The sequence below is a fragment of the Harpegnathos saltator genome, unplaced genomic scaffold, assembly GCF_003227715.2.
Source record: "Harpegnathos saltator strain DR-91 unplaced genomic scaffold, Hsal_v8.6 scaffold202, whole genome shotgun sequence".
NCBI lineage: Eukaryota > Metazoa > Arthropoda > Insecta > Hymenoptera > Formicidae > Harpegnathos > Harpegnathos saltator.
Genome location: NW_020229987.1, coordinates 619,171 through 641,809, shown reverse-complemented (window position 1 = coordinate 641,809; position 22,639 = coordinate 619,171). Strand labels below are relative to the sequence as shown.

The 22,639-nt window shown below is 48.6% G+C and overlaps 1 protein-coding gene across 1 annotated transcript in view; it reads left to right on the top strand.

The window, feature by feature from the left end:
• LOC105186476 (collagen alpha-5(IV) chain) overlaps positions 1-22,639 on the top strand; it is a 53,518-nt gene that overhangs the window by 26,943 nt on the left and 3,936 nt on the right. Inside the window, exons 3-19 of the mRNA XM_011146710.3 lie at positions 12,123-12,167; positions 12,695-12,916; positions 14,292-14,354; positions 17,648-17,884; positions 18,046-18,207; positions 18,334-18,460; positions 18,697-18,846; positions 18,947-19,123; positions 19,280-19,444; positions 19,585-19,934; positions 20,033-20,282; positions 20,379-20,572; positions 20,732-20,938; positions 21,007-21,112; positions 21,252-21,796; positions 21,944-22,142; positions 22,403-22,602. Coding sequence (XP_011145012.1) covers positions 12,123-12,167; positions 12,695-12,916; positions 14,292-14,354; positions 17,648-17,884; positions 18,046-18,207; positions 18,334-18,460; positions 18,697-18,846; positions 18,947-19,123; positions 19,280-19,444; positions 19,585-19,934; positions 20,033-20,282; positions 20,379-20,572; positions 20,732-20,938; positions 21,007-21,112; positions 21,252-21,796; positions 21,944-22,142; positions 22,403-22,602 — 3,399 coding nt within the window. The remainder of the gene's footprint in view (positions 1-12,122; positions 12,168-12,694; positions 12,917-14,291; positions 14,355-17,647; positions 17,885-18,045; positions 18,208-18,333; positions 18,461-18,696; positions 18,847-18,946; positions 19,124-19,279; positions 19,445-19,584; positions 19,935-20,032; positions 20,283-20,378; positions 20,573-20,731; positions 20,939-21,006; positions 21,113-21,251; positions 21,797-21,943; positions 22,143-22,402; positions 22,603-22,639) is intronic.

Below are 22,639 nucleotides of genomic sequence, written 5' to 3'. Positions count from 1 at the left end.
TCATTTGCGGCGTGCATCGCCTGCTAATTGTGTCGCATCGATCGTTCAACCGCGATGCGTACCGCTAACATGTCGCATCTTCGAGCGGAGAGAGGCGTAATTAATGTCCTGCGGGAGATACACGGAAGTCGTCCAAAGGTTTATCTCTGCTTCAACTTTGGAAGGTAGAAGGAGAAGGAGAAGAAGAAGAAGAAGAAGAAGAAGAAGAAGACTCTTCTCTCGCTCTCAAACTCTCGGCAAAGGAGATTTCGCTCGAGGAAAACTCCACTTATAGGGCTAACTCTCGCTACAAGGGGATGCAAAATCGCATCTGAAAAAGTTGAGGAGCGCGAAATGTCAGCGTGGAATATTGGTGGCGGAGAGCGCGAATGCGCGCGGCCGCCCGCTGTGCGCTTGCGTGTTCGACCCGCACGACGGAAAATCATGGTGAGAAACGCGCCGTTGGGCGTGAATCGATTGGTATTTGGGTTAGCTAACATCATCAAAATTAACTCTGAGTAAATCGTGGTTTTGCATGTAATCATCGCCACCATCGATTATTTTGATTTCATTGATTATCCACCGGCCAATAATTAATCTCGTCGATCGATTCTGCTCACGCAATTGCGTACACGAGAATTGGTTCGCTTCGACTGTCGATTCACCGGTGCTTTCGGTCGACCAAGATTTTCGCCGAGGAACACCCGATTAATTCCAGCCCGGCGATTCCAGCTTGAAGAGCTCGCGAGCGAGCGAGAGGCGCGCCCGCGCGATCCGTGCGAATCGCGTATTCGCGGCGCGCGTCTCCGGATTTAAATCCACAATCTGCCAAATCACACACAGCCCTTCTCGCCTCGCCCCCTTGCCGAACTCTTCGATTCGATCTCGGCCAGGTGAAAACACGGCGCTCTCGATGGCTCATAGAAACAATGGAAAGCGGGTCGCCGCGCCGGGAGGCGACGAGCGCGCTGAAGAAGAAGGGAAGAGAGCGAAGCTCTCTTATCGCCCGGCGACGCGAGTGGCCATGTAAAACGCGTAAGGCATGACGAATTACGCATTATGTCGCCATAATGAACGGCCGTCGATTCGGGAACGAGTTCACCCTTTCTTCTGCCTACCCCTCCCCTGTCTGCCCCATTCTCCTCCTCCTCCTCCTCCTCCTCCTCTTGTTCCTCTTCTTCTTCTTTCTGCCAGCTCTCTCTCTCTCTCTCTCCGGCGCCTCCTCGCCTCGCATCTTTCGTTTTCCTTCCTTTTTTTCCCTTTCTTTTGCTTTTTCTGTCCCTCTCGTGCCTCGTCGCGGTGTGTACGTACGCGCGGATTACATCAGGCATGCAGCTCTCACTGCAAGGGAAAGGTGACGTCATGGCCCTTTCTGGCCGGCCAAAGAGAAGTGCACCGGTACGATCTCTCTCCCGGTATCAAGCCGCCGCCGCCGCCGTGTTGCCACCGTCGTTGATTTACGGGATTCTTCACGGATCCTCTGTTTAAAAAAGACCCGTCGTCCCCTCATCGCCTTCCCCCCCCCCCGCTTTCTTCCCGTAACCACTCCCCGGCTTGCCGGAGTCTCTGAATTTATCGGACCTCCCGAGAATTTTAATGCCTTCGCCTACCGGGATCCGCTCCTCGTCTTAAGCCACTTTGTCGCGGGACGAGGACATTGATGGACTCGGGGATTAGGAGGGAATCCCCGCGGGTTTAAGGAGATTGCAGTTCGAGATCGTACGTGCAATCGAGGCGCCTCGTCCGTCCGACGCGCGAGTGACGTCTTGTGTCGGACCTTAAACACACCGAGTGCCCTAAAAAGGGACGTTAATAGTTACGTCATAAGGAGAGCGGTAAAGGAGGACGATCGGTGGAGGGGATTATCTTTCCACCGAGCCCCGCCGGTCTCTGCGGATTCCCCCGTGGCTCGCTGATACCTTTTGGATATCTCTTGGATGGAAACTTTATTAGACCGCGTCTCTTCGTATGCTACCTTCGACTTGTCGCACGCGCGCGCTCGCGCGACATATTTCGTATTTCGGACTTGGACGTTCGCTCCATCACCGCGTGATACCGCCGATCTCTCACGAGAGACCAGCGTGTGTGAATGACGGTGATGATCTCTTCTCCACCTTCGCAATCACGGCGAATCAAGTCGTGTGTTTCACGGGGGCCCTGCGTGAAAGATGCAGGGCGGTTCGCGCGAGAAGGGTGAAAACGAAGCGAGAGCGTCAGCTCTCGAATTCGCTCTCTGATGATTGAAGCGGAATAAAAGTTATCGCCGGATAGAAGCGTTCCTCGCTCTGATAACGAACGTGTTAACACGCTTAATACAGCGTGTACACTTATGGACGATAGTCCGCGGCTGGTGAATTAAAACGGCCCCACCGTCCTCCTCGTCGTCGGCGTTACGTAACTGGACGACGCAGTCTGAAGCGCGCGTGTTTCGGCCGCGAGTTTATTCGGCTCGCGAGGAAACGACTAATTTTACGAGCGTAACGCGTATTTTCCCGCTGGTCAGTTTACACGGCGTTAGCACGGAGCGAACAGGCGCGAACTGACGTCATGACCCTTTTCCAGCCCAGCAGAGAGAGAGAGAGAGAGAGAGAGAGAGAGAGAGAAACGGACAGCGGAGATTTCCTCCGACTCCGGGTTTACGTTACGCAACCTCCTCGTGCTCTTCCACGCGGGGCCATGCCCCACTCCCCTCCCACCGCTCTATTTTACAATTAAAATTGGTAATCTACAATTCCGATACGATCGCGGGAGAGAAGGAAAAAGAAGTCGACGCGATTTATATCTCATCTACCGAGCCGTAATATATTCCGCCGAGTTGATTCGCGTACTTCCCTCGCGATTACCGCGAGTGTGTTCCTCGTGCTCCCGCGGACAATTCGAGGGGATCTCGGACGGGACGCGGCGGTTCGCGCTTCGCTAGTCAGCGAAACGAACTCATTTCGAAATTTACGATCTCCGATCGAGAATTCATTTCGAAGTGAAATCCCTCGATCCGCAGGATCGCCCAACACAATTGAAGAGCCGTACTCTCCTTCACGCAACGGTGCAATTTCAATTTCACCGTCTCAGCTCACCGTGAGCTTCTCGCTTTTCTGCCGCGCCAGAAGAACCGCCGCGAATCCGCCGCGGAGAGCGCGCGCGCGCGCGCGCGTACACGTGTCAGTTTAATAACATCGCGCGCGCTGGGCTTAACATCGCCGGAAATTTACGACGGGGACATCAGCTCTCTCTCTCTCTCTCTCTCGCCTTGCCGGCCGGCGGCTTATACGGTGTCACTCGTAAAACGGCGGACCGGACTGACGTCATGGTCCTTTCTGGCCAGACCCGGGCTAGATGGTGTGTGCGCCGACTTTTCAAGCTGTGCGAGCGAGCTCGCGATGCACCGTCGCGGCGCGGCGCAGACCTCGCTCTGAAATTGCCGTAGGAGTAGTGGGAATGGCACAATTCTGCCGCTTCGGGTTAACGATTCGGCCCGGCTCTCCGTACGTGGGTGTTAATGATAAATTGCTGGCATCTCGCGTTCCTCTCGCTAGTTTGGCATTGATCCCTATCTACGTAACGATTACCCAGATATTACGTATTACGTGCATACCCACGTGCGAGCGAGCGCGGCCGATCAAGCCGTCTCCGTCATCGTCTCGTTGTCCGGGATTGACACAAATTGACACTAAAGCCGGCTTCCATCTCTCGCAAGACGCAAGACGAGGAGAGCCGGGCTGCGCTCTAAGTCGAGAGATGGATTTAACTAATCTCTCATCGGCGGAAGATCTTTTTCTCTTCTCTGCTTGCGCGGCGCCGCTCACAATGGCTTGTCCTAGACGCGCCTCGACTAACGGCGTAGTTATTAATTACGCTATCTTCTCGTCCCGTCATCATCTTCGCGGAGTGCAGAGGTGTGAGGAGATTCTCCGAGCGAAGCGTCCGCCCTTATCTTTCTTCTTGTCTTTCGTCTCCCGGTCCGGCGCAAGGGTCGGAAAACTCCGGACCGTACCCGCGGCTTTCCCTCGCTCTGATTCGTCTCGCAGCTCGCGAACAGAGTGATTCTTTCCTGCGAAGGGAAATTGAGAGCAACCCCCCCTCCCCCTTTCCCAACATCCGCTTCTCTGTCACGTTGAGGAACCCGCGACGTGGAAAATTATCGTCGTAATTCCGCGGAACGATTCCTCCGTTTCGCGAGCCAATGAGAAGGGCTGCGGTAACCCTAGCAAGCCGGGAGGCTCGCTTTTCCCGCTCGCACGTCCGGGAAAATTGGAAGGGACGTTGATCCTACGTTGCGAGGCTGAGTGGACAGATTGCTAAAACACCGGAGAGCACAATGATCGCGTGACCAAGCCCTATCAAGCCCGCGAGCGAGCGAGAGAGAGACAGAGAGAGAGAGAGAGAGAGAGAGAGAGAGAGAGAGCGCGAGCTTTTAGAGCGCGCCGGCAAATTTAGAGCGCGCGCGCGCGCGCTACACTTTCATTTTCACATTCTCCGGTGTCTAAAACCGTCCCCGAGAATTTCACCGCCCCCCCCGAACGCCCGTTAAAACAAGCGATGCGGCACCGTTCTAATTAAAACGAGTCAGAAACGAACGGCGCAGCGGATAGGGCAGAGGGGGCACGGGCCAGATGAAAGAGCAAAGAAAATTTCAGAGGGGGAGGGCGGGAGGAGGGGAAGCGGCCGCGCACGCCCACGCGATGAAAGAGAAGACGCGGCGCGATCGGCAGAGTGCGCGTGCAGCCCCTGTTTTGTTTTGCCTCTCGTCCAGAGGAAAGTAGGGTATCTAAGCGCCGATAAAGAAATCTCCGCCTCGACGCCGGCTCTCTCTCTCTCTCTCTTTCTCCCTCTCTCTCTCTCTCTCTCTTTCTCATTCTCTCCCCTCCTTCCTCTTTCGCTCTCTGCGTGTTGCGCGTCTCATGAACAATACTCTTTCTCTCTCCCGATACCGAAACTACGTGTTAAATCGACGCGACGTCCCTTGACACCGCGCTGCAGGCGTGCTGTTCGATAGCGCAACAATCCGCTACTAAGAAACTCGTCTCGATACTCTTGTGAGAAAGATGGGGCAACGGCGCGGGCGTTCCGGGGAAATCCGACGAAAAAGCAAATATTGCACATTCGAAGGTATTTCCTCGCATCTTCCTCGAGGAAAAATCTGTGATGATCGGTAAAAATATACCCGATCGTATTGCTTTCTAAGAGACGGCTGAGAAGCAGAAGCTTATAAGTTTCTGCGAGGAAGAAGATATTGCGATGAGCTGTTTATGTGTGTGTGTGTGTGTGTGTATGTGCGCCAGGAAATATTTTCATTCGAGTAAAATACCGTCATATATCAATAACACACATACCTTTTGCTTTTTAGTGTAAAATTATCCCGAAAAAGACGGGACAATCTGGCGAAGACTCTTTTTCGAATAATCTCCTTACAGAGAGCCATTTATTATTATAATCGATATTTCGACGCGGACGCTTCTCGAGCTTCTCGCTAAAAACACTCCTCGTTCGCTCGAGAGCGTTCTCTTTCCCTTTTATTTTCATCTGTTCCTTTCTCTTTTCTTTAGGTCGTGTATCACTTAGGAAATTGATAATTACACGACAGTACACATCTGCCAGAATTTATCTTGTTAGAATCGCGGGATATTCTTTCTTGCGTGACGGGACCGCGCGGTGCACGTTGACGTTAGCTTGACGCCAAGCGATAATTCGAATTTGTATCCTGACGACAGAGAGGAATTTATATGTTCGGGATTTCCGAGTGCAACGTCCTCTCGAGCGTCCCCGAAGGATCACCGCGTTCGCGCGGATGATGTATCGGCAATCAGCATCTGCCTCCCGATTCACGCTCGATTCATTGTGGATTCGTCGCCGGTGCATTTCACGCGCCGATAAGGGGGACGCGGCGCGCCGATAACGGCCACAAAACGGATACACGCGTTGCAGTCCTACGCGTTCCTTGCCATTCCTTGATATCGCGAAATGCGGGGGTGAAGCGCGTTTCCGGTCTGCTGCCGGGCAAACGTCGGACGAAGCCACCATCTTATTGCTTTGTGCACAATTATTTCCGCGCAGAGCTCAAAACTCGCAGGGTTCACTGAACGCGAAGGTAGTGCGATATTTCGGGGCTTTCGCAAAATATTTGCACAATCAAACTCTTCTTAAACGTTAAAATTAACCTACTGTTGGACGTAGTATGAATGACAATATAACTGTTGATACAAATATCTTCTAAAAGATATCTTTCTTGCGTTATGATGAATCGGGTTCGATTTTTCCTGAGAAATTCATTTCCAAAGATCCGAGATTCACGATTTATCGTAACGGCAAATAACCGGATTCGATCTGCCACCTATATTCTTTTTCTTTTTATATCTTTTTTTAAAATCTGTCAGTTGACCGTTTAAACCGACCTACCAACCGTCATACAACCGATAGTCCCTCGAAGACTTCGTTACTTCAGGTGAAATTAAATAAGAATCACATATATAATTTCATCCGGTTTCTCTTCGATAAATAAAGTTACAATATAGATCCCCTGCCCCGCTCGCTCCTTTCCCCTTCGAAACAAACTTCAAGTTAATCTCCGCGACCCACTTTCCGGAACTTTCGCGTTCGTTAAAAAAATCAGGTCGCCCCAGACGAAACTGTCGAGGATCGCCGAGCGAGAGACAAAAGCTGGAAGTTGACAACTGGAAAAAGGGAGGATGGAGGCACACCACGCGCGCGCTGATAACGCACTTCCCATTGACAACTCGCTCTCTCTCTCTCTCTCTCTCTCTCTCTCTCTCTCTCTCTCTCTCTCTCTCTCTCTCTCTCTCTCAGTGCGCGGCCAGCTCGCTCTCTTGAAACCGGATGTCCATGCGATCTCATATCCAGATATCCGTTCTGCCTATTCTTCCTCCTTGAAATTTCTGTGGCATATTCTAGCACGTGCAACGTCTCCCGTGACACTAACCGTCCCTTCTCCTTATCCTCCTCCTCCTTCTTCTTCTTCTCTTCCTCCTAGCGGCCTCCTTTCGCGCGTACAACTTTATCTCAACGATGCTCGCGAGTTTGAGCATTCGAAACAGCCGCGACGATCTCTGAAAGATAATTTAATCGAGTCAATCCGGGATAATTCAATCCACGTACACCCTCCCCCCCCCCTAAATAAACCGTACTCGATAAAATCGCATTACGTCAGAAACGCACCCAATTCCAATAAAGCGACGTAACTCGGTGATACCGCGATACTCGCGCGTTGCCGCGCTAATTCAATATGAAAAGTTCCGCCGTGACGCGCGGTGACGACGCGCCAACGGCAGCGCGAGTGAAAAAAGTTGCTTCGGCGTTTATTAAAGTTGCAATCCAACTTCAGCCGGGCTCCTTTTACACTGCATGAATTTTGATGATTGCCCTCGCACGGAGGACGAGTGCTGGTCCGCGTGCTCGGCGTGCTGGTCACGGTCTCGCGAAAGTATGCCACGACGACGACGACGACGACGACGACGACGACGACGACGACGACGACGACGACGACGACGACGACGACGACGACGACGACGACGACGACGACGACGACGACGACGACGACGACGACGATAACGACGACTTCCTCCTCCGGGGAGAGAAGAGGAACATCAGCATATCCCGCGCATCCGTTGCGTCCTATTTTCGGATACAATGTACGATTTGAACACCTCACCGTCTGCTGCCCCTTTCGTTGGCGCCCAGATGCAGGTATCCAATCAATAACGGCCTTTAAAAGGCATCTCGTGTCAATTTTGCGTCGGGCATAGCCATAAATGGGAAGCGGCAGCTCCTCGCTCCCGTCCGCCGCTGAATGAAAACGCCTGGACTCTGGGTGTTGTTCCTTGCACGCTTCTCCCGCGAGCTCGTGCGTCGCATTTATTTATAAATGCGTCATCGTGAATCGAAGCGTCGTCGTCGTCGTCGTCGTCGTCGTCGTCGTCGTCGTCGCTCCATGGAATTTTCGCCAGCGTGACGCTGGTAAGAAGACGAACTCTCGCCCTTCATTTTTCAGGTATTGCTTCCGCAGCTGAAGCTGCGATATCGCGCTACGATCTGCCGTGATCCTTCGTGTTTACGGCGAAAAAGGGGAGAAGAAAACGCGCGGAGAGACATTTATAACATTCGATATCTTGTACGCCTGATATCTTGTTTATTTTTCTTATTTGTTTCTTTACATCACGAAGTTATGTGTGTCCATATATACGTAGCATTGTGTTATTACGGCGTAATTTTTACAACATACGGCGCGCTGCTCTCGTAATGTGGCTTTAGGCAGCACAAAAAAGCCGTACGACTGTAATTGCCAATCCACTCTGCTGTCATAGCGTTTAATGATCGGACACGTTTCTCACATCTTGCGCAAGAGGTTAAACCGATAAAGACGCCCGTTTCGAGCGAGAGTTATGCGTATGTAACACGCATTTATGTGCGTAGACGTACACGTGATAAATATCAGCGGAGAGCTAAAAAATTTCATACCGCGCGATAACGTAACATAGTAGCTGCGTTTTAAATCCGGAATTTAATTCAGCCTCAATATACGGCGCTCTAAATTTCTGCGATCGGACTGTAACTATTCCGTGAATATTTATTTCTCACGACTGCTGTGTGATCTCTTTATTTCTTTTCTGTAATTATTAACGCATGTGTTGTGACTCCAGCTCTCCTTGAGCTCTAATTTTATCGAAAATTTTCATCCGAGTAGCCCCGTGATTAAATTTTCCCGTAAATTCTCATGAAGCAACGCCGCTTAGTTTAGGAAATCCGATATGGTTAGCCGCGACATTAATGCAATGTTATTTTATTGCGAATTATATATTATACAATGTGATATCGTGCAAATTTCGACGCTCCGGATGTGTCCACGGATTTTCACGTCACTTGATATTTTCAACACGAACATGGCTTTCGCGACCGATTCGACGAACCACGACACACAGCTCCGCCTGTAATAATAATTATAATGAACGTCTTATTTTGCTGGTGCTTAAACCGAATCACTGATACGGGAATATTGCACAGGCTTAAATGGCGATAAGCAATGTGGCCCGACGATAAGTTTCTAAAAAAAAGCGTGGCAAAAAAAAGATAACGGCGCCAGCAATGTTTCTAAGAAGTGACAAGCGAATTATGTCAGCTATTGAAACGTGACGTACAACATGCCCCGACGCATGATCTTATTTTTACAAACGCCCAGTCAGTATTTGCAAACACCGCACCGTATTTGTGGTCTCGACCGTTTCGTATCTAACGATAATGAAAAGCGCAGAATTCGTCACTTCTCGGCAATCTGTGTTGTTCACAAACGTTCTTCTCGCCCCGTTATGTCACATGTATTATTTTTCAGCGTCAAACTCGCTCGCCTCGTTGCAACAATATCTATAATTCCGCGGGCGGAAAAGTCTGGAATATGTTTGATTTTATATGATACAACGATAACGATTCATCAAGATCCGATTCCTTCCGTTGTAAACGGCGAAGCGCCAGAGTCTCCTAAGCACATATATAGTATACACCTCGTTTGGCCGAGCTTCCCTCGCCGACCATCAGCGAAAGCGACAAACAAAACGGCACCCTCGCGCAAAGACCCGCGTAAAACTTTAAACTGACTCTCGACGAATACAACAAACGTGTTGAAGCTCAAAGGGAACATATAATGACGCTAGTAGCCGCGTGCACGTGCAACAGCCGCGGCGCAAGATGTCCGGGCGCAAATAAGCCGCATGGGGTGTGCGCGAAAAACCCGACCCGAGGAGGAAGTAAAATCTGCCTGTTTAGGGTCCGCTGCGAACATATTTCCCGCGGAATTAACATAAACACCGCGAGACTCTTTTAACGACTCCGGGGGAGTGTACAAGTTTCGCTTTCTCAGGCGACCCCTCGCGCCCGACAGTTTTATCGTTGCATCCTGCCTGAAGCCGAGAGAGTTTCGTGCGAATTCAAGTTAAACATTTACTTTCGCTCATCCACTTTCACACACACTTGCGTTGCCTTGATTGTTTCCCCCCGTCCGCAGCGCGAAAATAACTCATAAATGACAAAATGAAAAATGCATCACACGAGTACGCGAGTAATAAATAAAGAGATTTACCTCCTGCGCACGCTCTTTGCTCTTAATACAGCTGGAGCTGCGAAAGAGCATTAATTCTTTTCATTATTTATTCCTTCAGAAAATTGTAAAATTAGAGGGTGCACACGGACATATGGCGAAGTCTTGCAAAATTTCTGAATCACGCCCGTTTCTTTCTTCACTGATAGAAAAATACAGTTGAATTCTCACTATAATCTCACTATATTTTATATTTAGTTCATTTTCGCGTCAACCATATATAGTCAATGATTGTCTTAAATAATTGTTTACTTACTTTTACCACATATACGGTAATTTCTCATTCACAAATATAGTGAGATTTAATATTCATACACATATAAATGCAGATGACAGTTACATCTGTCATCATTTAGCAAATATTCTGGTAATATTGACTATATAAAAGAGTTACTTTACCCAGCATTTTATATTTGTATCCATAACAATAATAATTTTAGTTTAACTTACTATAATTCTTAGTTAAAATATGATATGGTCGGTTATACTATGCCTATATCGTAATTACTACACCGATATTATGGTAATACTTACTATATAAATATGATATTTCGGACTATAATTTAGTTACTGTATCATTATAGTTCCAAATATCATACACTTTTCTCTCAGTGTACGCTCATTTCTTTCTTGCATTCTGCAGGTCACGAGAAGTTGACCTAAGAATTTGCTGATACACCTTTTCAAATTGTCGCAAGCGCGAAGGACTGATAGAACGACTGACAGCTCTTGGTGATATTTTCACGAGCTCCCGAATCGCTTCGCGATTAAATAATTCTCCTTCCTCTGGAGAAGCGTCCACGTTGTAGGTGGAACGGAGATAAGGAGAGGCACTTCGGAGCGCGCGCGCGCGAGCCGACAACAGGCGAAACGCCTCGGTGGCTCGTTAATTAAGCGAAAACGTGCCGATGCCGGCGCGTTATCGTCGCCGCTCTTTGCCCAACTGGAATTGAGCGTAATGGACGTCGACGACGGCGCGCTTATATTTTGCAGCAGCCGCGGAGGAGACGCTTTTGCATGCGCGCGCTCGCGTTTCGCGTGCGCGCTCCTCTCTGCGACGCATTTTTTACGATCTTGACACCCGCTGCTGCGAGCGAGCGAGCGAGCGCGCGCGCGCGCTCTCTCTCCTCTTCGCATTACGCCGCGCCGCGGCGCAACTCGAGAGCGACCTTCTGCCGAATCAAGGATGCGATGTAGTAATATCTGCGATTGCGACGGCGCGCTCTCGCGGCGCGTTACCGAGAGATCTACTTGAGCGCGACGGCGACGTTAATTATGATTGAGCGCGGAGATAATGGAGATCGATCGGTTCGGCGCTCCGCGTAAGTTCGACGGTCTCGGTCGAGATTGCGAGAGACAATATATTCGCATCTGCGGCGCAAGATGAATTGAGGAGGGGGGAGGGGGGCAGGGGGGCAGGGAGTATCGATTGATAAGGTAAGTCCCGCGAGCGACGTAATCGTCGCGAGCGCGAAGTTGAATCGCGATGAAACTCGCCGCGCGGAGATCCGCGCGCGCAACTTGGGCGCGTCGCGAGGCGAGAGATTGTTTGCCGAAGGTGTTTTCGACGCTGAAACCGGTAGCGAAAAGTAAAAGTCTGCCAAGTGTCGGACGGTGGTTCTCCTCGTCGTCGGTGAAAGCGGGAGGGGAAATTGGCGGCGAGTGAAGATCTCTTGACGCGTGGTCAATTAGTCCAATTAGTTACTGTTGTTAATAATCCGCCATTTTGCAGCGTACATCACTAATAATTATTAGTTGGTCTGGTTATAATCAGACTCCGCTAACTCTCTCACGCGCCACACGAACTGGACCTAATTGCAATAACATCTACATTAGCAAAATTGCGCGATACTCCGCAAGGTGGTGAGACCTTGCGGATGAAATCTAAGATCAACCTTCTCTCCATTTACGTTCCGGATATAAATTTGACATTACCTCGCTGTATCGTGCGAATGAAAATTACACGCCAGCAACGTATCGGCTCCGCCGGAGTCGTAGGAAACTGTGAAAAACAGTGCACTTAACTCTTCTTATTTCTGTTCAGGGTGAAGAAGGTATACCAGGATTCGAAGGAAGTCCGGGACGCTCCGTACGTATAAACCGCTTTATCGCTCCTTGTGGTAGACCTCAATAAAACGCCAAAGTCGTCGCGATAAAACCGGATTGAAGTTCGCGCAGCGTATAAGAGAAAACAAGAAAATTCATAACGGGAGCCGCGCGCGCTTTACCGCATCGATAATCGAGCGTCGGCCTTATATTTCGCCTCCACCTCCAAAAACTCATAGTACTTCCCCGGACAAAAGGGGAAGCGGATGTTAACTCTGTAACTACTCGGGACCAACTGCTTGGCGCTTTTCCAACGCCCCAACGCTTTCCAACGCAAATGTAAAAAACCTCCAATCTAGCGACTAGATGCAAAGATCCAAATAAGTAATAATCTAAGTACCCTAACAGGACGCGCTATCTTGCTATACCGTGAAAAAAAAAAAGCTGATAAATCGCCAGGTCGATTTAACGAAGCACCGGCGCGGCGCTTCGTTTGCTCGTGTTACCGACGATGCAGTCGCGATCCGCACAAAAGGATTACTCAGCAAGACCATGACGAATGTCGTTTAGGGTCACCCCGGTATACCCGGCGTGATGGGCCCGGACGGGCTGGACGGGTGCAACGGTACGGACGGTCGCGAGGGTGCACCAGGTATACCCGGACTTTACGGGCCGCGCGGCCCGATAGGACCGATAGGAGATTACGGTTACCCGGGAGAGCCCGGCGACGGAGGCATCAATTCGGTCGGTGCCAAAGGAATCCGCGGGAATCCCGGCGTGGACGGGCCGCAGGTGAGTGCATTTCGCGTTTGATGTGATCGCCGTTAACAGGTCGATCGTATATCTTGAAAAGAATCCTCTCTTCAAGGATCGTATCCTTGATTCTATTATTACTGTCGTCTACCCTGGCCGTTCGCATCCGCCGCGCGATGAGATTCCAGAGATGTCGGCTGGTCGCGATGAACGAGACGAAGCGTGTCGACGATTGGATTAGACCGCCGCGTGGTTATTACGCGATTGTGTCCCTTTCCGTGTCGCCGATTGTTGTTATTAAATCTCGAGCCATTAACCCTTTGAGGCATAGTGGTTAAGTATATACTTGCCATGCTGTTTATTTTCACATTTTCACGAAATATTTCATGTTTGAGGGATTCTTGTCGGGTCTTTTGCGTTTTTTAGCTTCTTACATGATATGGGAACATATGTGAAAGGTTGAAAAGTGTTTTGCACAAGTTGTCCATTTATTATAAATAAACAAAGTGTGAAAAATACACATTTTTACAGAAAAGAATCATTTTCCACGAACTACGAGTGAATCTTTTGCTCAGAATCAAGATTTGGGGGTCTTTTGGATCGCTGATTACGAATCTGAGGTCCAAATTCCAAAATTAATTTTCCAAGATGGCGGATTCAAGATGGCGAATCATAGAATTTTTATTAAATCAGCTAAAATTGTACTCTGGTTAGTTTTTGAGGTCGCTGATTACGAATCTGAGGTCCACACTTTAAAATTCATTTTCCAAGATGGCGGATTCCAGATGGCGGTTCATACAATTTTTATATGATTAGCTGAAATTGTACTTTGATTAGCCTTCAAGGTCGCTGATTACGAATCCGAGGTCCAAAACTCATTGTTCAAGATTGCAGATTCAAGTTGGCGGATCATGAAATTCTAATGCATTTACCTGACATTGTCTTCCGGTTAGTTAATTTTTCATTTTTGCGTCCGCCATTTTGGACCCGCCAGCTTGAATTTCGAAAATCTGATAACGGATTCGTCATCAGCGACCCCAGAAATCCCTGTATATAAATTTTCATGTGATTCGGATTTTCTGAAAAATACGTGCCTCAAAGGGTTAACAACGACATGCGCGTGCATGGCCGATGGCCGCGCATTGACAGGCGGGGCATACAGTGGATTTCTACCATGTACATACGGCATCACAATCGTCACACGCGTTCGTGCCATTCGCAACCGAATTACCGGACTCTGGTACAATTAATCCCGAAATAACCCCCTTCCCTCCGTTCGTGATACGTTATCACACCGTGATTTCGCGCGAGCTGCTACGACGGTGTCGTAGATGGCTGCCGTTGAATAATCCTCTCTCTCGTCACTGCGGTATCCTCGATCCTCTAACGGCTCCTCCTCTGATCACATTTCCAGGGTTATCCAGGAGCGTATGGGCTTACCGGCGAAGTGGGTTATCCAGGTGACACCGGCGACTTCGTAAGTAACAACGAAACCGCGTTGTACATATATTTGTATGTGTATGTACATATATACATATATATATATATATATATATGTACGAGGAGAAATATATATATATATTTCTCCTCGCCGCGCCGGTTGTTTAAGGTACCGTAACGCGGTCGATCGGTGCCGACTCGAGAGCCGGTGAACCTCGCACGAACGTTTAGGTCGTCCCCGAAGAGCGGCACGAGAAGTGAAGGAGGCGCGCGAGAGAGGAGAGACTGCTCTCGGGATGCCGCCGCCGCTTCCTCCTCTCTCTCTCTCTCTCTCTCTCTCTCTCTCTCTCTCTCTCTCTCTCTCTCTCTCTCTCTCTCTCTCTCTGTCTCTCGTTCCTTTTTGCGAGACGCCACCTGCTCGCATGAAATATCGTCTGCCGGCCGAAGTATTCTCTGGCAATATTTAACGGGGTACCGGCTAAAGGGGAAAGGGTAGAGGCGGAAAGAATCCGAAAAGGGCTCCGCGCCGCGATATCGCGCGATAACCGCCGCCGCGGCGAGGAATCTTCTTACACGCCGCGGCTTAAACGTCGCTGTGGAACGTAAGCGCGGACGCTTGACTGAGCTTTATGTGAAAATGTGCCAGACCGGTCGCGGAGCGAATGCTCGGAATAAAAGGGCCGTCATTGTGCGTGCACGGCGAAATATCTCGCTTTTCCCTTCTTTTTTTTTTTTTTTTGCGAACAATTAGAGACGGTGTGAGCAAGCGGTAATCACTGCAGGTAACTAGGGTTGCGAAATGACTATTCGAGACATTTTTTAGGCGACAGTTGAAAAATAGGTTGTTAGAGAATTTTAGAAATTTGGGAGATAGAGGGGTAAGACGGCCAAGAGACGCCGCTGTGCACTCGCGACAAGCAAATGCGCGAATTAGGTAGCAGCAGAGAGAAGTTTGGACATAAACCGTGTGATTGTATTTTTTATCGCGCGAATGGCTCAGTCGATATCGATTTTCTTAGGTGGCACGTCGAAAAATTCGACTCTGTAAACCGCTCTCAGGTTTCTTTGTGGTATACCAGCCAGAAATATGAACGTTACGATTATGATTTTGTTGACATTCTGATTTTCCGGGACAGAAGACTTAAAATTCCTGGACGGGACAAGCTTAAGAATTCCAGGATATTCCCGGAAATCCCGGCCATCTGGCAACCCCTACAGGTAACTTTAGTTGCCAATCGCCAATCGCGGTTGTTTTACGCTCGGCACTTTCTCTCTCTTCAAGATACAGAAGTCTGGTAATAGTCACCACGCGTGAAATTATAAGCTTAAAAATAAAAATTGATGGCGAAGGACGGTGGTGGAAATTGGCACACTTTGAGAAAAGTAGGTTGGGCGTCGGGTCGTCACCTCTCTCTCTCTCTCTCTCTCTCTCTCTCTCTCTTTCTCTCTCTCTCTCTCTCTCTCTCTCTCTCTCCTTGCCTCTCGAGAAGCGACTGCGACAAGAAGGGCGCAATATGCAATGGGATATATCACACGTGGTCGCAATTCGGTCGCGAAGACCGGGCATGGAAATTCTGCGAATTCTTCAGATGCGTGGCAGACGCGATGGTCTCGCGAAAGTTATCCGCGCAGTATTCCGGGTTACTCCCGTAAGATTGAATTACGTGCGCCGCGTTACACGTATTCCCCGAAGCACATCAGGGCAACCTTTTACAAAGAGGTTTAGCGTTCCCAGCTTGTGTGTACTTACATACTACTTTACGTTATATACGCACTACTTATCAGCTACTTTCGCCACTGCGAAGTAGGAAGAGGAGAAGAGCTTTGCTCGTTTGCAATTTGCTCGGCGCAACTTATTAACCGAACGAGCGCTAAGTTTCCTCTTTCTCTCTTTCTCTCATCAGAGAAGGGCTCATGACTTCGAGCACCTCTTCAGGGAGAAGGTAACGACGACGTTGCTTAACGCATGACAAATCGCAGAAATTCGGAACGAGTCCCTGCGTGTTCCTAATACGTGTCCCCGAGTAATCGTCGGTCGAATCGCGTTATTTCGCTCGGAGCGGAAGAAATTATTCGACGCTCAAACGCTTAACGTTTCCTTCTTTTTCTCTCGGCGAGACTCTCGAGAATTTTTGCAAACGTTAGGAGTTACTTCGACCGTATCACCACCTCCCGAGGGTGGTGCCAGACAGGAATGCGAGGAAGCGCAAAAGAAAGAAACTGTGCTAAAATGTGCGAGAGTGCCCCGTACTTAATCGCTAAATACGAAACGATCCGTTGAAATCCGAAGCGTCGCCGGCCGCTATCTGCTGACACGTCTGTCGCTGATAGCGCGACTGCTGTCTCCTCTCGAGGAGAAGCAGAAGAGGAGAAGAAGATCCCGCGTGGCGAATCTTCCTGCGGCTTCTGAGAAACCTGACGAGCATGGATTCTCCATCCTCGCTTTAACCCACGGAGCAAAAAACCATCGCGCCACCGAGGAAGACAATCGGCTACCGAAAACCGGTTTCCTCATTGACAACGCGTTAATTGCATCCCGCAATTGTACAAGCGATCTTTTAATGGCGTTGAACCTCGAGTCGCGTCACCTCCCATTCGAGCGCGCGAGGAACGAGCCGATTAATCGCGCTGGAATCCGAAAAATTCATCACCCTTTCTTTGGACGCGCACCGGTTCGCGTCCATATCGATCTGCTATATTTTATTCTTCGTTATATCTTTTTGTCTTCTGCAATCTAAATTCTGCACGATGTAATTGTGCACGTTAATGTGGCCGAATATCACGCTTCGCGACGATAAAAATGATTCCGCGAAATGTGCGCGTGCTGCAGCTCCATTTTGCTCGTGAGTAAAAATAAACAGGGACGGTACCGGGAGGTGCGCTGAAATTAGCATTATAATGGAGTTATAATGCACATATATATAATACATGCACTTACGCTCTGCCACGCTAGATGTAACTTCAGTGTAATGCGTACGCCGCATATAGGCACAGCCGTGTCAACGCACACCGGGTGCGTCCCGAGGGCATCGCGTGTGATCTCTCGGCAGTACGCAGTCTCTTAATGGTTTTAGACACGACCAGCTGATTGAGAGACTTTAATAATACGGATATATACGGACTAATAACTTGGGATATCTCGTAGCGCAAAATGCAAAACTCGCCAAAGGAGAAAGGCGCTCGATCTATTTGACAGCGTATATTTCAAGTATACTTCATATCTTGGAATATATTACGTTAAGGTGTGGTTTTCCTACGAGATATCGGCGAGATTATGTTCGCCGATAATAATTTCGCGACGTGGAAGAGATAACATCTATCTTTCCTCAGGGTTTGACAGGTTCACCCGGATTGCCGGGTATGCAAGGTGACCGTGGTGACAGCGTCTACGGTGTGAAGGGCCAACTTGGCGAACAGGGTGACAGAGGGGAGGCCGGATCGCCTGGTAAAGACGAATATAAGAAGCAAGAAACGACGCCCGTGAAAGGCCAACCTGGGCCAAAGGGCATGAAGGGCGACTATGGAAATCGAGGGTTCACCGGAGAGATTGGTATCAAAGGTCCACGGGTAAATGAAACTTTGTGCCGGATTGCTAAAGTAATCCTATAAAAAGAGACGTGGGGAAAGAAGGAAATATTTTTTATATATCATAAGATATATAAAGTTTCGTTTCACGAGAAATGTTTCGATCGACCGTAACGTTGAAATGAAATGCAATTACTTTATAGGGGCGATCAGGCTTCCAGGGCGCCAAGGGTGTGAAGGGCGAGCAAGGTGACGATGGGCCAAGAGGCAAGCAGGGTGTCGAGGGCCCGCCAGGTCCAGCTGGTGAAAAGGGAGAGAAAGGAGCTCCAGGATTCGCCGGATCACCTGGCCTGGATGGGAGTGATGTCAGTATATCACATATTTATGAAGAAAAATTTATAATAATTTATAATAAAAGAATTTGTAATAAAAAGAATTATGATAATATAAGAATAACGTGCACGTATCATTGTTATCCTATTATCATAAAGGGAGAACCAGGAGAAGAAGGAAACCGTGGTCCGCCAGGCAAACAGGGTGCTGAAGGAGAACTCGGACAATATATTCCAGAACTCGACGAGATAATCGCCGGAAATATCGGAATACAAGGAGATCTAGGTCGGTATAAGCGTGCAGTGTATCATTTCTTTCCACGGAAATATTGGAATATTACTATTGATAATGAATAATAGCATTAATAACACTAGTGTGTGTGTGTGTGAGTAACTAAATATTTCTAAGTATATTGAAATACATTATAAAACATCGATAGTGTTATTTTACCAATAGAAAATTAAATGAGAAAATAATTTTCAAATGTCACAAATCTTTTTACATTTCTTTTGCCGTCACAGGTCCTCTTGGCGAGGCTGGCGAGCCTGGAACACCGGGCCAGACAGGAAAAGTAGGCTTCATTGGTCCTCCAGGACCACCGGGACCTCCGGGTATCTCCGGTTTGCCGGGAGCGAAGGGTTCGTCCATAAAAGGAGAACAAGGAGACGACGGTACGTTTATAATTCACAAACTTTTCTTGCTACGTTAATAATGCACTGTCACTTCTTGGGAAGAACGTGGATAAAAGTTGCTCGCTTCTAATTGTTCTAGGCTTACCGGGTCCAATCGGACCTCAAGGACTTCCTGGGTCGTCTGGTTTACCCGGAATCGTGGGAGCCAAAGGATTCCCTGGTGTAACGATAAATGGGCCACCAGGACCAGACGGCTTCCCGGGCATTCCGGGAGCGCTAGGCCCTCCTGGTGATCGTGGAGATCCTGGTCTTCCTGGTAAAATCAAAATCTATGTCGACCCGAAAAGAAATTATTATAGAATTTCGCAATATTAAAATTCTAGATACCAAACGGTCGAGAAATAATACAACAATTTTATTTATCAAATATTACCGAGTGTGCTAATTACAAATAAATATGATCGTTGAACAGGAGAAAAAGGTTTTCCCGGAAAAGGCATAAGGATTCGCGGACCAACTGGAGAGCGAGGTTTACCGGGCATACCGGGTTTTACCGGTCCCGACGGCTGGCCCAGTGGACCTGGCCCTAAAGGTGTCAAGGGTATTCGAGGAGACGACTGCGGCGTCTGTGCACCCGGTAAGCCTGATAATATTGACGAATCATTTTAAAACTTTCCGAAGTATGTATGTATGTGTGTCGATAATGACAATAGAAAAATGACATTAAAAATGTCCAGTTATCTTAAAGAACCTTTTCTTCTATCAATCGTCGCGCAGGTCTACCCGGTGAGAAAGGAGAGCGCGGTGAGTCTGGTTTGGACGGGTATCCGGGTGCATCAGGTTTCCCCGGTCTACCTGGTCCTCGAGGTTTGAAAGGAATACAAGGAAAACGAGGACCGGTCGGACCTCCTGGACTCGAGGGTGACAGCGGAAGGCCTGGTATTGAGGGAAGCCCAGGACCCAAAGGCGAAGTGGGCAAAATATATTACCCGCCAGACGAGAAATTCATCAGTCCACCGGGTGACATCGGCGAGAAGGGCTTACCTGGACCGGAAGGACTCAGAGGTCCACGAGGAAAACCGGGACTCATTGGTGACGCAGGTGCACCGGGACCGAAGGGAGAAAAGGTTTGTATCCGTAATCCATGTGGAGAATCAACTTCTTGTATTTTAAAAATCGCGAAAATATAATCGCGAATCGCTCCGATTGGAATCTCAATCAATAGGGTGAACATGGTGCGCCCGGGTTACCAGGAAGAGACGGTTTACCAGGGTGGGACGGTATAGATGGTGAAGAAGGTGAAGACGCTTCGATACCGGTAGTATTCTTGCGCGGAGATCCCGGATATCTAGGAGAATCAGGAATAAAAGGAATAGAAGGAGACAAGGGCATCAAGGGTGAAAGTGGAGTATCTGTGGAGTACATTCAAGAGACTAAGGGTGATAAGGGCTTCAAAGGTGTCAGAGGATCTCCTGGTACGTTGAAGCATCGTTAAAAATGTTTCACGTCGTATTACACTTGGTGTTACCAAGTTTAAAAGGAAACCAAATTACTCTCGACGTTTTCCGCAGGTGAGCCTGGTTACAAAGGCTTCCAAGGACACCCAGGAGACGAAGGTCTGACAGGATTACCCGGTGAGACTGGATCGCCAGGTATTTCGCCTCAAGGTCCTATAGGTTTAAAGGGCTATCCGGGAATGCCGGGAGATCAAGGATTCCGTGGCACACCAGGATCACCTGGATCACAAGGACCAGTAGGTTTTCCGGTAAGTGAAAGTATCTTTATTGCATTGATCATTTAATCGAACTTATCTCTCAATGATGTATTTAAAAATAGCTTGAATTTAATTATTAATTTTATTATTAACTGCATCAAATCGTTCAAGTGATTTGATGAACAAAATAACATTCATAATGTACTATAGGGTCGCATCGGTAACAAAGGTGAACGAGGAGATCTGGGCACGAATCTAACTTATGGCGAGATAGGAGAACGCGGATGGTACGGTCCGAAAGGAGACATCGGTTTTGCAGGCCCTCAAGGATTGCCTGGACGACCAGGAGAGGATGCTGCAAAGGGCGTCAAGGGCGCTAAAGGAGCGCCTGGTTATGAGGGTTTGCCTGGACTTCAAGTAAGTACATTCTTCTCGACAGCTTCCAAAAAGATCGCTCCAACTTGATCCGATGTGGTTGATATTAGGGAACCAAAGGCCAACGTGGCGATAGTATACAAGGCGGTCGAGGTCTGCCAGGTATACCAGGCCAACCTGGAATGCCGGGAAGAATTGGAGATATCGGCATACGTGGTGAGTACCAAAGCAACACTTATTCGCAAGAACAAAAAACAACAAAAACATCCTATGGAGATGTGTCTTCTGGAAGTAAGAAGAAGGACAAATCATATCTTAGCGTCAAAATTGCAAACACGAAGATATCTGTCAACAGGTCCCGATGGTCCCTCTGGGTTTGATGGGATGAAAGGTCTGAAGGGTGAACTAGGTTTCATCGGACGACGTGGTGACGATGGGGACTCTGGACTTCAAGGATACCAAGGAATGCACGGTAGACAAGGTGCACCAGGTGCTCCAGGGATTAAAGGAGAAGTCGGCGGGATTGGCGAATCAGGTCCATCTGGTTGGCTCGGTGCCGACGGTATAGACGGAGCGCCCGGGCCTAAAGGAGAAACAGGAGAGATCGGAGAACCCGGTGTGCCGGGAGTGAGAGGATCGCCTGGATTTAAAGGTATCATGGGTGATTATGGTCCCGAAGGATATTCTGGACTTCCTGGCGAGAACTCCTTCAGCGGTCCTCAGGGTGATATCGGCGAGCCTGGTTTCATGGGAGAAATCGGACCACCCGGTCTGACTGGATTTGATGGACGACCAGGTTTGCCAGGAGAACCAGGATTGTCCACTGACGGCTTCAACGGCCTGCAAGGACAAAAAGGAGAACCTGGATTCGACGGATTCGATGGTGTCGAGGGATCAAAGGTACGTACACCTTATCAGAGAAAGTTCGCATTCGAGAGAGTGCACGTTTCTAAACTGTGGCAGCTACACGATTATACCTATTCTTATGTGTCAATAGTAATGTATAGCATATCCCGAAAATTGTAACAATATATAAAATCAATTAAGGGAGAAATCGGTGACATGGGTCCTGATGGAGTAAAAGGCGAGCGAGGAGATAGAGGTTTCTCTGGAAGGCGAGGCCTACAGGGAGCGCCCGGTAGACACGGCGCGAAAGGCTTAAGAGGTCGGATTGGTCCCGCTGGATTCGATGGATTGGAAGGAAAACGCGGTCCTGATGGTGATCCTGGTTTAATGGGTCGACCAGGTACATAATGAATACTTGTGCTCATTGATTTAATTTCATTTAATTTTGTTTCCCCCGTTTATACTTTAATATTTATATTTTAAAGCATATTTAATGCATAAATGAAGCATAAACATAAAGTATAAATGAAATAGTAAAGAACAAAAGAAAACATAAATAAAATTCTACGTGAATTCTACCTTCTGGCAGGAAATTACAATGAAATATGTATGTTCCGTTAATTATGAAGGAAGTATTTAACCGAAAATATTCGACATCAGGAATGCCGGGCGACGTGGGTTTCAGAGGAGCACCTGGCATTATGGGTGCTCCTGGACTTAAGGGTTACATAGGCGAGCCTGGTTCACCGTCTTACGCTTTCGCGGAGAAAGGTGATTACGGTAATCGTGGTCACGATGGTTTCCCCGGTGTGAAAGGACAAGTGGGCGAGTCGGGATATATCGGAGTACTCGGCCGTAAGGTAAGCAAAGGATGGCTAGATCGGATATCCGCAACTT